The sequence below is a fragment of the Mixophyes fleayi genome, chromosome 2, assembly GCF_038048845.1.
Source record: "Mixophyes fleayi isolate aMixFle1 chromosome 2, aMixFle1.hap1, whole genome shotgun sequence".
NCBI classification, from domain to species: domain Eukaryota; kingdom Metazoa; phylum Chordata; class Amphibia; order Anura; family Limnodynastidae; genus Mixophyes; species Mixophyes fleayi.
Window position 1 is genome coordinate 94,630,807 of NC_134403.1, and position 16,468 is coordinate 94,647,274.

Genomic DNA, 16,468 nt, shown 5'->3' on the forward strand with positions numbered 1-16,468 from the left:
TAATGTCACTCCCAGGAGATTAACAACTCCACTCCTGTGTGTTCATCCCTGTACGCTCTCATTTATTTCTGCCCAAAGCGGGCAGTCATCGAAGAAGCGGCCAGTCATTGGACCACCCACAAAGGCTGTAGGCATCCGCATATGAGCGGGGGAGACCAGGTAAGTGGGACTCGAGTATAAGCCGATGGGAGCTTTTTCAGCACAAAAAATGTGCTGAAAAACTCGGCTTATACTTGAGTATATACGGTACTTTGCAGCTAATCAGGTGGTTGATATTGGTATTGTACATCTGAAAATTTACTTTTTGTATATGTTTTATTTAGCAAATGTGCCAAAAATGCTTTGTATAATAAAATAAAAGGATACGTTACCATAGATATTGCTATCACGTAAATGACACATACAAATGATATAATGTTCATACAGATACAATTATACTTGAGCGCTAATTAATACCATTAATTTAGCTGCTATATTACAGAGATTATATGGATTATAGCCTGGTTACAGGAGTATAGGGTTTACTTAGACTCTCGGGGGCAGATTCAGTTCCCTTCTTTAGAACAACGCGAGACACGCATAATTACTGTTAATACGGTAATTTTAACAGCTTTTTGCTCATGGAGCTGCAAGCAAAAATTAGTGTTGAAATTACTTTACTACGGTAATAATGCGCATCTATTACCGTAGTAACGGTAATAGTGGGCGCCCCGTGTTCTAAAGACCAACGTGGAGAATTGAACCTGCCCCTTGATGTTCCTGAACTCACTCTTGCTGGGATAATTTTAGAGGTTATTCACACAATGCTTCCCATATTTTAAAGTGCATATGAAGGTACCCACAATGTTTATATATAATTTTCTCATATTCCAGTACCCCTTTAATAAGTTCTGTGAAAGGAGTTGTGATGGTTATTTGCCTCAAAGTAATTGCTTCACTGGCAAAAAAAGAGTCTTGCATCTAAATATACAAGTAAGGTGTTGCTAGATCTCTTCATCTAGTAAATGGAGCAGATGTATCTTGGGGTCTCACTGGTTAGCATTGCTGCCTCACAGCACTGAGCTCATGGGTTCAGTTCTCTATCTGTGTCAAGTTTCTATGTTCTCCTTGTTTTACATGGGTGTCCTTCGGGCACTCCAGTTTCATTATACAGTCCAAAAACATACTGATAGGTTAACTGGCTTGTGACAAAATTAACCTTTGTGTGGTAGGGAATATGATTTGTAAGCTCTAATGGGACAGGGAACAATTAAATATCTTCTATTAATTGCTCTGTAATATGGTGACACTGTATAAAATGTAATAATAATAAAAAAAACTATACTACTTCTCAGCAAAATTCATGAGTAGGGCAACATAAGGTCCGAAAACTCCACTTCCGCTTCAGAGCATTTAGGATATGCTGATTTAGTGCAAGGGATACAAGAGTATGCAATAATCTTCCTCCTCTCATGATGGAATTTGGGCATACTATTTAGTACCATTCCAATTTAGCATCTACATATAATGTGATCATAAGAGACGTCCAGTGGCTATAATAAGAGTGCAACTAGTGGATAGAGGTATTGACAGAATAGCATTCAGAGATATTTCATAGCATCCAGAGACCTTTGCTAACCTATTTGGAATTCCTACTACGTCTCATAAACATTACTTCCAGTAGGGCCCAATATCATTAAGAAAATAAATCATCCAGCATATCTCATTAACTACACAATCCATTTGATTGCAAGCTCTAATGAGCCACCTGTGTGTCCTATTACAATGCATCTTGCATGTTTCATTTGATATTTTTTGTTATATATTACATATTGGGGCAGATTTAATCGGTGTGCCCCCAACATTACACTGATACTACACTCAGAAAAGTGATGCATGATCTAGTTTACAGCAAAATCTAAGGGTCACTTCTCCTTTATGCCACAGCTCTTTCCTCGTTCACTTTCTACCTATCAAACCGCTCTTTTAGTGTTTCTACCGCTATCACATCCTCCCCTTAACTCCCACAATATGTTGGGGTCCCACAAGGCTCCCCTTTCCCTTGGGGAACTAATTTGCTTTTTCAGCATCCTGTGTCACCCAAATCTACCTCTCCCCTTCTGTACTTGTGTAACCAACTGTCTCCAAATAAAAGTCTTAATACTAGCTAAAGCTCACGTGTCCAAAAACAGAGATTATCATCTTCCCTCCTCCCAGGGTCACCACCTCCCTTACCATCAATAACACCACAATTTCCTCAGTCTCTGAAGCCCACTGCCTTGGTGTCACAGTTAACTCCACCCTCTGCTTTATTCCTCACTTCCAGTCCTGTCGCCTCCACTTTGCAGTATTGCCTGCTTATGGCCTTTTCTTGCCCAAGATGCAACCAAAACTCTTATCTACTCTCATCTCTCACCATGACTACTGCAACCTCCGCCTATCATGTTTGCCCGCTCCATTCCATCTTAAATGCTACAAGACCATGATCTTACTCGCTCGCTGCTCCACATCTGTCCCACACCACTTTTCTTACCTACAAAACCCTCAACAACACCACCCCTTAATATATCTCAAATATCATCTCAAAATACTCTACCTCTCATTCTCTTAGATCTACCTCTGACCTGGGCATTGCCTCTAGTAACCATCTCTCACTCCCACCTACAAGACTTCTGATCCGCTACACTTCCAATTAGAATGTAAGCGCTCTCAGGGCCCTTTTTAATTTTTTTTCTTTTTGTAAATCTCTGTTTATTAGAAATTAAACAGCTTTTACAAACATCCATGACTTGCATCGAACAATAAATTGAAGATTTGCATAGTAACACAAGAAAAATAATGGACATCAATCTGGTATACGAAATACTATTTACTTATAAGACATGGAGGGATAGGGGACAGATAAAAGATGGGTAAGAGATGAGAGGGAAAAGTAAGACTGGGGGGGGGGGGTCGGTAGAAGGGTTCAGTTATTCCACTGGGAGTATTGTGGTGAATCCTTGATTTCGAGCCATTCAAACCACACAAGATGATATTCCCTATGTTTATCCATTGATGAATAAAGTATATCATTCATAATCCTGCAAAATTCCAAACGTGCAAACCATTCTTTAATGGTAGGGATATTAGGGGATCTCCAGTGGACAGGAATCATGGCCTTTTCCGCATTACTTACATTTTTAACTGTTGATTTTTTGTATTGGGAGATGGTCATTTTATTGTCATTTAGAAGCCAATACTTGGGGCAATTAGGTAGCTCAACCCCCACTATTGCTTTAGCGATTAGAAGGACAGTATCTCAAAAAGATCAAAGTGCTGTACACTCCCACCATATATGTAGAGGGGTAACTGACGCCAACAAACATCACCAACACAGGTTTGACACCCCAGGAACCATCTTGGCAAGCAGACTGGGGCATCGATACCATCTAGTCATCACCTTGTACTGCGTTTTGAGTACTCGTATGCTAACTGAGCTAGACTGACTGCGTAGAAAGATGTCATTCCAATCCTGCTCGGTTATAGAGCAGTCCAATTCCCTTTCCCAGTCTCTCACAAAAGTGGGTTGTTTACTAAAGGCATGTTCAATGATGATACTGTAAATGATAGATAATGTATGCCTGGGATATTGTGGGGTGGTACGCAGAGATTCGAACTGGGTAAGCGGCCTCCCCGCAGACTCCCGTATCCCCTGGGAGCCCAGAAAACGTCCTTCTTAATTTTTGCTTTCATGTTTGCATTTATTTTGTTGACCTTATATTTCCCTGTTTTAAATATGTTGTGTTTTCGCCACTCTCCGGTGATGTGGAGCATGGTGGCACCTTACAATTCAACCATAATAATAGCCATTATAAACCGTTCCACCCCAACTTAACAACAATACCTACTTTCCAAATGCCAAACTATTCAGGCAACCACCAAGCAATGTAGATAACAAGTAGAAATTTTTAAGAGTCTCTCACACTATATAGAGGGTATATGGAATGGGCATTGATCCACTAGTTGCCAGTTATCAGAGCTTATTTTCTATTAACCTCTAAGATCGCTGTTCACCTGTATCTATACAATCTAAGTATGAATTAAGTTTGGTACAGTACATGTATTTCTCTTTCACAGTAGTTGGGGAACACTGCTCACCTTGGGGTATAGAGGGTGCTGTGGGAGTAATGGCACTAAAAAACTTGTCTAGCCTGCGCCCCTCCCCTTTATGCCCCCTGCACAGGAAGAGCTCAGGGTTTTTTGTTAGTGCCTATGGAGTAGGGCACTTTTAGTCTAGTCTTAGTTTTATTTTTTATAAATAGCTAGGATTTCTCCACAGCGATCACCAGATGACAGCCGCGGCTACTTCAGGGAGATTTCCTGAGGCGTTTTAGTGCCGTTCCCATGATTTATGTAGGGCTCCCGGGAAAAGGGTCACCTGGCAATCCAGTCATGTGCAGGACCCATCCTCTTCCAGGGATGGGATGCGGGCCATCCCGGGAGCCGTGGCAGCATTCTCCGGTCGCCTGTGACTGCTGTGGAGGCGGAGCTGCTTGCAGTTCAGTTGCCCAGCTTGTCAGCCGGCATTTGGTGAAGAAGTTGCGGTGCAAACAGGTAGTGAGGCATATTATGCTAGTGGGGAGCTGTCGCTGGAGCGCAGTCCCCACCAGGGTCTGATGTGTATTTTTTTCTGCAATTACAAATGTATGTTTTTTGCTGATTTTGTGCAGGCCAGCAAAGAGTTAAGTGCCCATGGTTAGGTAATAACTAACTCACCTGTTTTTTTCCAGGGCTCTGGCAAGCTTATCAGCCATTTCCCACCCTGCCTGCAGGACACTCAGACGTAGACACATCCCTGGGGATTGAGAATCAGTAGATATAGAGTGTCTTTGCTGTTTCTTATATCTTTTTCATTGTTTGTGTGTTTTCTATCTGCTGTACATCTTGTGGGGGTACAGTCTATTGTCTGAATTAAGAAGAGACAACCCACGCCTGGGGACGGTAGGTGCTGATACCTTTTTCTCTTCTCCGGGTACGCAGTCCTCAGACGCCATTCCTTCAGGACAGGTGTCTCAATTGCTGCAGGGTGGTCCAGGGTTCTCCCAGGAGCCTGTTTTGATGAGTAGTTTGGAACGGTCTGTGCAGGGGTTGACTAGAGTGTCTTAATTCCCTTGAAAAATTGCTCCATTCGAGTATGGCAGGTGGACGGTGTAAATGGTTGGGTCTGCCTATTGTCCAGGAGTTAGTAGATTCGGACACGGATCCATCCGAATTTTGAGATGATGTTCTAGAGGATACTGACTATGAGGACTTGCCCACAGCTGAGGAGGTTATGTCCAATAGACAGGGCATTGAGGATCTTATCCTGGCAGTTCAACAGGTTCTTAACATATTGGATGGGGAACAATGTTTAAAAGGGCATGACCTCCATGTTTAAAAGGGCAAAGAAAAGAACAGTTTTCTTCCCTCCTTCTGCACAACTGTTGGAAATTTGGGACGAGGCCAGACTTAAGCCTGATGATAATTTTCAAATTCCCAGATGATGCAAACTTTTCTATCCCTTTCCAGATTCGGAGGTAGGATCATGGGAAACTCATACCAGTATCGATGCTCCTATTGCACATTTGGCAAAGTCTACTATTTTTCCATTGCCGAATGAAGCGTCGCTTAAAGACAGTACGGACAAAAAGTGTGAAGCAATTTTGAAAACGATTGATTTAGCGTCTGGGGTGTTACTGCGCCCGGTGATGGTGGCGGCTTGGTTCGTTAAAGCTGCTGAAAAATGGGCCACTATCCTCCATGCAGGAATTCAGTCTGGCGTCGCTAGAATTGAGTTGGCACCTCTGGCAGAGCATATTAAAATATGCTGCTGAATTTTTAGGGGATGCGGGACTGGATGCGGATCAGGGGTTGTCAAAAACTTCTTAGCAGTGGCAGCAAAGCACCAACGTATGGTGTTCCTGGGATTGTTGTCGAACACATTATCACAGGGTTTTTCTCCCTTCAGACAAAGTGTGTAAGATCCGGCACCAGTTGAAAGATCTTTTATCTCTAAATCGTGTTTCAGTACTTCAGTGTATGAAGCTACTGGGTCACATGGTTTCCTCGTTCGAGGCTCTGAAGTTTGCTCATTTCCATTTGCGCAACTTCCAGCAGGAGATTCTGGCAAAGTGGTCAAGGTCGGATCCCCGCTTAGAAAGGCAGGTCTTTCGGTTGTCACAGATAACATGCCTGTCTCTTCTCTGGTGGCTGAGGAGGGACATTCTAACAGGGGCGTCCTTTCTCGGTGTGGGACTGGACCGTGGCAACGATAGATGCCAGCTTGTTGAGGTGGGGTGCAGTCATTCTTCACCTCATATTGCAAAGGACTTGAATGCCGGGGAAAGCACAGTTGCCCGTAAATGTTCTGGAACTACGGGCAGTATTCAATGCTTTAGTTCAGGCACAGTCCTTCCTGGCACGTCAGCCGATCTGAATACAGGCGGACAGTGCTACGGCGGTAGCTTACATAAATCATCAAGGAGGAACAAGGAGTCCTCTTGTCATGAAGGAAGTGTCAAAGATCATGAAATGGGCGGAACAATGGGTTCCTTCAATTTCAGCTGTGTTAATTCCGGGGGTGTACAACTACTTAAGTTGGCATGACCTTCACCCATGCAAATGGTCGCTCCATCAGGAGGTGTTTTCTCAAATAGTCCTCCAGTGGGGTCCGCCTGAAATATACATGATGGCCTCGTTACACAACCGCACGGTAGAAAGGTTATTGTGCCAGGTCAAGAGATCCTCAGGCGTTCTTAGTGGACGATATGACGGTACACTGTAACTTCAAGTTGGTGTACCTTTACCCTCCACTTCCGATGCTGCTGCGGATCTTGCAGAAAGTGAGAGGCGAAAGGGTTCTAGTGATTCTACTGGCACCAGATTGGCAGAGAAGAGCGTGGTACTCAGATCTTCTAGACATGTCAGTGAATCGTCCTTGGCGTCTGCCTCTCAGGGAGGATCTTCTCAGTCAAGGTCCATTCTTTCATTAGGACCTAGATCGATTTGGCTTTGACGGCTTGGAGGTTGAATCTTTGATTCTCAGAAAGGAAGGGTTTTCGGAGAGCGTGGTTAAAACCATGATTCAGGCGAGAAAACAGTCATCATCCACCATTTATCAATGCATTTGGAAAGCATATATATGTTGGTGTGAAAAGATCAAAGTGCCTACTAATTCTTTTCATTCAACCAGGGTGTTGGCTTTTCTGCAAGATGGTCTGGACAGTGGATTTAGGTTGCCGTCCCTTAAGGTCCAAGTAGCGGCGTTGTCGGTGTATTTTCAGAAACGTTACCGTAGGGTGCAGACGTTTCTACAGGGTGTACTTCATGTATAAACCGCCTTTTGTTCCACCAGTGGCTCCGTGGGACCTAAATTTGGTCCCTTTGGTGCCCTTTTGAACCTTTTGGAGTCTGTTTCTCTAAAACTTCTCTCGTGGAAAGTGACATTTTTGCTGGCCATTGCTTCGGCCAGACGGGTTTTGGAGTTGGTAGCCCTGTCATGTCGGGCTCCTCTTCTGATTTTCCATAACTAGGCTTTTGTTTCAACCAAAGGTGGTCTCAAGGTTTCACATAAATCAGGATATTGTTCTACCGGTACTTCCTCAGGATTCGCTGGCACCTGGTCAGGACTCTGTCTCTTTAGATGTGGTCAGAATTTTTGTGGACCGAATAGCTTCGGTTCGGAAGACTGATAGCCTTCAAGTTCTGTATGGCTCTCCAGGTACTGAAGGTCTGACCGCTGATTCCACGAGGTCAGTTAGCACCTCTTTGGCGGTGCGGCATGGGGCCCTGGCTGAGCATTTGTGTAGGGCAGTTACTTGGTCTTCTGTTAATACATTCACCAGGTTTTATTGTTTCCATGTCTTTGCTTCAAAAGACGCAAGTTTTGGCCGTAAAGTTTTACGTGTCGCTCATTTTGAGTATTCCCACCCATAGGGGCAGCTTTAGAGCGTCCCCAAGGTGAGCCATGTCCCCCAACTAGTGTGAAAGAGAAAATAGAATTTTTCGGACTTAACATAAAATTTATCTCTGAACATGAGTTGGGGGACACTGCGTTCCCACCCTTTGTTCTGACAGTTCTGTTGTGTTTTCGTCCTCTCGTGGCTTGGTTAGTAAATAAACTGAGCTCTTCCTGTAGAGGGGAGGGGAGGGAAGCAGGCTAGACAAGTTTTTTAGTGCCATTACTCCCACAGCGCCCTCTATACCTCAAGGTGAGCAGTGTCCACCAACTCGTGTTCAGAGAGATTTTACGGTAAGTCAAAAAATCCTATTTTTTGCAAAGTGAGCCTACAATCTCAGCATAACCACTCTGGTGTTATGTCCAAAATATGAAACTAACTAATTCTTATTTTCAGTGTGGCTGGACTTGCTCAGCCGCATCCTGAACAGCAGAAACAAAATGTCTCTCCCGCAGCTATCATTCGTACGCCGTAGAGTGTGGAACTCCCTGCTCTTTAAGTTGTCACTTGATTTCAGCAATTGTGTCCCTCTACATGGACATAACCAGATTTTCAAATTGGATTTTTTCTTTTTGTTGACCATGCAAGAGCACCTTCTCTCTGGCAAGCAAGCAATACACATGATTTTACACCATGAGGTAGAGGAAATTTTGGATTGTATGAATGTATTGTTTAGCCATATTTCCACAAAGTTATTCAGTTGTTGGCTTTTAGAATGCTCATGAAGTCCAATAATGTGCATGTTATTATTCAGCTTTCAAGATTAGCAAGGTATCCTTCTCCAAACAGTAGGGTAACTTAATTATAATGGCTGGTTCCTCTCGGTGGAGGATGCTTGTTGCATATTATGTGTTTTGGTACTGTGAAAAAAAACATCTGCTCACAATAAAGTGCTAGACATTCCCACTTTGAAAATGTGCTTTTTAATCAAATGAATGCTCTATGCTGCAAAATTATAAAGGTAATGGGAGCTTTCCAGGAACATGAATTCAAGCAAATGCAGTGCCTCCCCAATCACACATCTCTAGGCAATTGAGCGTCTGTAGGATAACAAGAACCACCAGCTAACTTCTGACAACTGGGCTAGCATCCATGAGGTGTCCATTTACACCTTGTTGAGTATATGATATGGCAAATACAGTCTGTTGTGAGGGCAGATTGGTGAGTAGCTCACTATTCTGTAAGTATGCCTAACAAGATGGTCGCTCAGTGTCTGTGGTATGACAATTACATAGAATCTCTGCTTCACAATTATTTAAATCATTCAACTAATAATCCCTCCTTATATAAGATGGCAATTAACTATTCTCATTGATGCAGAAGGTTCTTAGCAACTTTTAAAAACCTTCAAATCGCATCACCTGCTTTACAATTGTTTACTACATACATGGGACGAAACAAAATCATCATGTCTTCCATCTGGCAAACAATCGTGAAGCACTGAAAATCCAACTGGATCAGAAAGGAAAATCTGTTTGGAAGTTGGTACCAAATCAATGTGTGTGTTTGTTCTTCTGCCAACCTGGACGCAGAAAGGTTACACTGCACTTAGAACTGGACAGTACAAGTCACAGGGCCCTCCAACTGCACAAAGTAGTGACGCACTTGATGTTGTAACTAGGAGGCTTCATGCCAGTCTGATAAACTCTGGATTGTGTTCCCAGAATTATGCAAGGTTGTGACTTGCATTATGTTAAACGGTTGAACAAATAGAATTGGATGAAGTTCATTGTGTTATGATAAAATACAGAGATTTACTTACCTGTGGTGCCTTCTGCCCAATACCTGCAACCTATCCCCCACTCCTCCAACTGCTTTTCTGCTTTATATTAATACCATATTTTCAAACAGCCAGTGGTGTTGTCAATGCCCCTTCATATGAACTTATTTGTATTTGCAAATGTAAAGTTTAAGTCAACGTTAGTTCAATATTAAATGTATAGTACAAATGTTCAATATTTATTTATATTTTTATGGTAATTAGGTAAAAGTTTTCAGTCATTTCTGCTTTTATATTTGCAAGCTTTAATTAACACAACATTTTAATAGATGACAAAGCTGCATTGCATTGCATTAAATTAACATTCCCTACTGCATGTAATGTATTACACAACTTGTATATGAATTGTCTTCCTTTCTGTGTTCTAGGTGGCTGCAATATAGATGGAGAAGAGGAAAGCTGGGATTTTGGCACAGGCGCTGGCTTCTATGTTAATTCCACCGAGGATCCCTGGAAAACTAACTACAGAATGTACTCTTATGTCGTTGAGGAGGTAACCTGCGATCTTCATGTTTTATACAGCACCACTACAAAACAAACTGTGTGATATATAAATGCTCTAGCTCATGTCTGTGCAATTGCCAACTTTAAAGCATTTTTGTAGCACCGAGCTTTACAGAAAACTTCATATTTAGGATCTCCACTCTGTCCAGTGTGCCTGCTCTTCATACTTGAAAACCATATGACATTTAAGATATATTATTGTTAATGAAGAGTTCGTGCCTAAGTTGGAGCTTAGCACTGCCTTTAGAAATGTTGCATACTGGATTTTGTGTCTGTTCATGGATTTTTGCCAGTCATAATTTTCTTAGCAATAAAGGTTGCCCAGAGCTACTTTAACTAAGTATATGTCACATAAATAATGGTCAAACAGGCAGGTTATCGAAAAACTCCCAAATCTTTAAATTAATAAGAGAGACAGTTCACATTAAGTATTTGGTTGTTGATAAAGTATGGTGGTATCTGTGCTCAATATAGTCTGGCTGGGATGGAGAAGGAATACAGTGAGAGCAGCTTGAAATGGGAGAATGCAAAATGACTTATGTGAATGGTATAAACATCTACATACGGATACGTGGAGTTAGTAAATGTCTCTTAGTAGTCATAATAGTAATGAAATGTTCGGTGAATGTCCCGTAGACATCTTGATTCTTGTGTAGTGTATGTCCTTAGTTAGTGATGGTGGTGCTTTTTGGTGTTTTTTTCCCTTGTTCATGGACGTTGTGAACGGTTTGATGAAGTATTCACACAATCGCATTTATGGAAAAGGAGAAACATATGGCAGTGGTGACGTATGTCACACTATTTGGTACTGAGAAGCAGTACCTCACCTGGATCAGGTTGCGAGAAGCGTGGAGTGGTGTACACAACAGGCTGGTGGATGTTTCTGGGCACTTAGTGTCTGGTCATTCAGCTGTGATACGTGTTCCTGGTGTACTCTCCTGGAGGGCTGCTTACTCATGGTGATGTAATACCATAGAAGGGGAAATAAGATGCAGCAATGGTGAAGTAAATCACCATGATTTAATGATTAAAAACTACGAATATTACACTCACAAAACACAAGTGGATTTCAGCATGATCGATTAATGATTGTAGTCTGATTAGAGGTGGGCAGGTAGACGTCCACTTTGAGTCAGGTCCTCTCCAATGGTGGTGAGTGGGAGGAAACACAAGATGATACACAATAGTGAGGACTGTCTACATGTTTGAACTTAGCATAAATATATGCACTCACATGTCCGTGGGCTAAAGAAAATGTTGGTAATATAGCAGTTACAACGTTTGTATGGCAGACACGCTGTGAGTCTCCTGGTTACTGACTTCCTCAGGGGGTGTGTTGTGGAGGCTTCCTCACGGATACTGTTTATATTTGTGCGTTCCGACTTCAATCAGCCTCCGTAGTGGTCGTGTCCCCCCACATGAGCTGCATAAGTGCTAACAGCCAACTGTAGAGCAGAAACTAGTGCAAACCAATGCTGTTTTACACCGAAAGACATGAAACTGGCACAGAGCACCGCAACACCTAGGTCAGGTACAAGTAGGGCACATGAACCTCTGCTTGCTCTGCATACAATATCAGTTGACTGAAACAAAACCAAAATGGCTTTGCTTATTGTCACTTGTGTACCTCTAATCTGCAACAGTTGTACATTTTGGATTAATTAATTATAAGGAACAACATGGAATTGTATTCTATATTAAGGATATACATTGCTATAACATTTAAAAGGATATTACTAGGCTGTATATAACAAAATAGAATAAAATAAAGCATTAACGTCAGAAGTTGATATAAAACAGAGGTTTATACCTATAACTAGTGCTGCCATATTCCATATGACACAAGGTGCACCTCTTGCCAATGAGTGATGCACAGTGTTCAATATTTTAAATGTATACATTCAGTACAACAGAGGTCCAAATTGGATAATTTGAAGTCCGAGATTTATTGACATGCTGGTATCCATTATTCCTACAATGCGTATATCCTAATGTATACCTCTTAAACCACAAGACTATAAGGGTCTATATTCCTTATTTGTATGTAATTCAGTTTGGTGAAGTCCAAGTAGTGCATAAATCTACCATCCATTATAATTTAGCTTGATACTAAGCGATCAAACTTGAGGATGTGGGTGTATAATTCGTGTAGATGTGACCTCATGCAGATAACTATATAAAGCGAGGTCTTATTATCATCTGGAATAATTACATCAGCCCCCACCCCATACATATGGTCATACCGGTGCACAAGAGAAAGCACAGTCCCTACTATAATGGGTGTTCTCAGGTAGTTACCTAACCTGTTACTTACCTGGCTCCACCCTGCTTGCTTCCAAGGTCGGCTGGGATTGGGCATAACCATGGTGGTATGACCGTAGATCCTATGTCTCTCCCGTGACATACTGGGAATAATGACCATTGCATGGATGATATAAAGAAAAAGGTGGCATATCGGCATTCATGCTGACACCCTACACCCAAAGTGCCATTGGTTGTTATATTAAAATATAGATAGATCGAACTCAACATTGAGTCCCTTCGGTGTTAATGTTTTCAGGTTATAAATCGCCCTATAGATGTTCATTTTCTCATCAGTCTGTATGCTTAATGTGTGATATATATTTGAAAGGAAGAGAAGCAATATGGGCATTTTTTCCTACTTATACTCCTTTTCACTGTAAAATACAAATAAATATATACCTATATTACAGCCAAATGAAAGCCTTGTTTGTTTGGGAAATGTATTTAATATTTAACATTAAGTTGGGTACACAAAATAATAAAAAGGTGTTTCCATGTAACTGATGCATAGTATACGTGTAAAAATTGGTTGATATTTCTAGCTCAACTTTTTTCCCTAGCAAAGGAAAACCAAAAGTATCAAAATGGTTTTGTTCCTTTTTTTATATTCTCAAGCGTTACATTAACTATATCTGTAAAGCTTTATTCTACTCACAATTTTATATTTTGTATCTGATATCAGTGCCTATCTCTCATAGCGGAACACATTCTATTTTTGTATAAGAAAACTGTTTTGATTCTTGGTGACCTCACTGCAGTCAAAGCTTTTGAATCCTAACTCTTTATCATTAATTTAAGCCTTTCCATAATAAGTTTGAGTAATGATGCACACCTATCATAGCCAGCATATTTCTGGGTGCACTGTCCCTTTGGTATATTGCTTGTGGTGGAGTATTGCTGGATGTTCATGTTGACTTTCTGTTTCTTGAAGTCATGGTATTACATATATTTTTGTTTTGTCATGGCACAGTTTTGACTAAGGAGGCGCATGCTGGTTCATGTATGATCGTCCTCAACACGTGAAGTTTATATACATACTGAACAGCAAAAATGGCTTACTGATAGGAATTAAAGGGTGTTCAGTTATTTGTTTAACATTTGTGCTGCAATTGTAAATACACATACAATTGATCAAGCAAAACTTTAGTTAGAAATGGAGCGATGCTATGTGGAGTAATGAACAAACAATTTTCCTTTATGTATTTCAGCTGCCTCATCTCATAAATGGAAATTTCCCAACAGACCCAGACAGGATTTCTATTTTTGGGCACTCCATGGGGGGTCATGGTGCTTTAATTTGTGCATTAAAGAACCCTGGGAAATACAAGGTAACATTTGTTGGAAACCGGTGTTTTTTATTGTAAGTATTTTATTAAAAACTATACCATGGTCAAGATATTGAGCAGGTTGACCAATAAAGGACAAATATTAAAACCACTGACAGTAGCTATGAGAGAGAACACTGCTTACAATTTTCACCACTAATTAAGGCCACTAATTGCACCATATATGGGCCCAATCAGTGGCTGCTCTGAATTGATAATATGTTGCTCAGTTTGGATGGTAAATTTGGTTGGATGATGACAACTTTTGGCTATGTGTATATGCAGTAATCTTTCAACCACGCCCAACGCATCCAGTTTTTCGTCCAGATCAATGAACAACCAGAATGATTTTAATGGCTATTACAAGTGAATCTCCCATTTGACAAGAAAAATAAAGCAAGTTGTAACCAACAACGGTCAATGAACAGCCCTTCCACTATCTTGGCATTAATACTGTGATTTTTTTAGACTCGTCTAGGATATGACTTATATACTTTATACTGTATAGCTGTTAAGTGTGATCAACATTTATTAATCCTTCAATTTATATCACAGTTATAATAAGGCATTTTTCGACAAAAGTCAAAGTTAGCAGGTTTAATTATATTTTCTGGAAGTGATTTACAGTAATATTCCCTTAGAGTTGCTTTTAGGGAGAGGCCCTTGGCATTACTATCTCAGCTGCAAACAAGTCTTGTGGATCTTTTGTTTCAATATACTGATCGTTTCAGGTGAAAGCCTGAGCTGGTGAAACTGATGCATCAGTATATAATACCCATTTCTCATTTTAAGAGGCAAGAATAGATGCCACTTAGGTGAACTTTTAATAGTTATTTTTGTGTTTCACTGCACTTTGGTTATGGTTGAAGATTTAGGTCCTTTTTGTATATATAAAAAAAAAGACTGCACTCATGAAATGCAAAAAGAATTGAGGATATTTATATATTTGTATTGTTATACATTTTCACTTGTACCTATGTTTGTCTGCCTTGTGATTACATCTTTTGTAGATCAGAACATTGAAAGTACCTATTATTATTATTATTATTATCGTACATTTGTAAGGCACCACAGTGCTCCGCAGCGCCGTACAGTAGGGAAGACAAGGACATACATAAAATAGGACATGCGTAAAACAAGAACAGACAAGGCGGACAAAATGAATAGAGACATGAATACAAAGGGTATGGCGGACCCTGCTCATTAAGGAGCTCACATTCTAAAGGGAAGAGGGCACAGCTGAAACAAGAGGAGCGAGTGTGGCTCAGAGTGGAGATTGGGATAGTTGTAAGGGTGCATTAGTGTGAATAGTGTTATCGAGGATAAAGTCACCTCAAAAAAAAGAGATGGGTTTTCAAAGAGCATCTAAAGATTTGAAGGCTGTTGGAAAGTCTGATTGAGCGTGGTAGAGAATTCCATAAGTGGGGAGCAGCACAGGAGAAGTCTTGTAGGCGGGAGTGAGAGGTGGTTATCAGAGACGAGACAAGGCGCAGGTCAGAGGTAGATCTAAGAGGGTGGGAGGGAGAGTATTTTGATATGAGATTTGAGATGTATGCAGGGGTAGTGTTATTGAGGGCTTTGTAGGTAAGGGTGAGTAATTTGAATTTGATTCTGGAGGACACAGGGAGCCAGTGTAGGCATTTGCAAAGTAGTGCAGCAGATGTGGTGCAGTGAGAGAGGAAGATCAGTCTTGCAGCAGCATTTAGGAGGAATTATTTGATTATTATATTTACCTATAAATATTGCTGTGTCCAGAGCCAACATTTAATTTCAAATACCTTGAGTTCAGCCTATAATGGATTGCTCTTTTTTAGGGCTAATTTTATTTTGGCTGAATTTTTCTTTTAATTTAAATCATACCACTCCAGAGATCATTTCCTAAAACCGTTTTTAACCCTTTATTGAACTGAAATTGGTGTGTTGCTTGCTTACATTTTGTCCTCCTTGAGAGTTTTATGTGTGCTGTTTTGGTAGAAAATTGGTTAAACAGTGACAGTAAGTGTCCCAGCTCTGACATTTATCTTGTTGTTTAAGAACATCTTGGTTATCTCTGCCCACAAGTATTTATGAAGAGCCTAATCCTACAATTAAGCCATCTACAGTATCTTGATGTCTGAAAGGATGACTCAGTCTTTGGATTTAAGTCTCCTGCTGATCCCGTAGCATCCTCTAAAGTGTGTTTTGTATTTCAGTAATTAAGAAGGGATAATGGTACAAAAAGATATTATTAATAGATTGTGATGCACCTAGATAAACACTGGATGATACAAATTGTTCAGTGTGGTTTTAATGCACAATATAAACGTAAGTAAACTAATAGGGTATCATCATTCATATTTTTTTTTTATTTTTATTGAAATTAATATTTTTATTATTTATATAAACAAGTTTTACAAATATATGACATTAAACAAGGAATTGTAAACAATAAGTAGTACAATACGATGGAGAGTGGTAATGGTAACAACCTTTATGATTAAGTCACAAGTATGAAGACGTAAGGCACAATTGTTGCATTAGTGTATACAATTCAGAGAAGAGAATCTTGAAAGTATGGGGGGACAAACAAGGGCGTGGTGGGTGGAGATCTAGGAGGAATA

At 40.6% G+C, this 16,468-nt stretch overlaps 1 protein-coding gene across 4 annotated transcripts in view; it reads left to right on the plus strand.

Moving 5' to 3' along the window:
• Nucleotides 1–16,468, plus strand: part of ESD (esterase D) — a 38,207-nt gene that overhangs the window by 16,852 nt on the left and 4,887 nt on the right. For all 4 annotated transcript variants that reach the window (XM_075199707.1, XM_075199706.1, XM_075199705.1 and 1 more), the window contains 2 exons: nucleotides 10,104–10,228; nucleotides 13,752–13,871. In XM_075199707.1, the coding sequence (XP_075055808.1) occupies nucleotides 10,104–10,228; nucleotides 13,752–13,871 (245 nt within the window). The remainder of the gene's footprint in view (nucleotides 1–10,103; nucleotides 10,229–13,751; nucleotides 13,872–16,468) is intronic.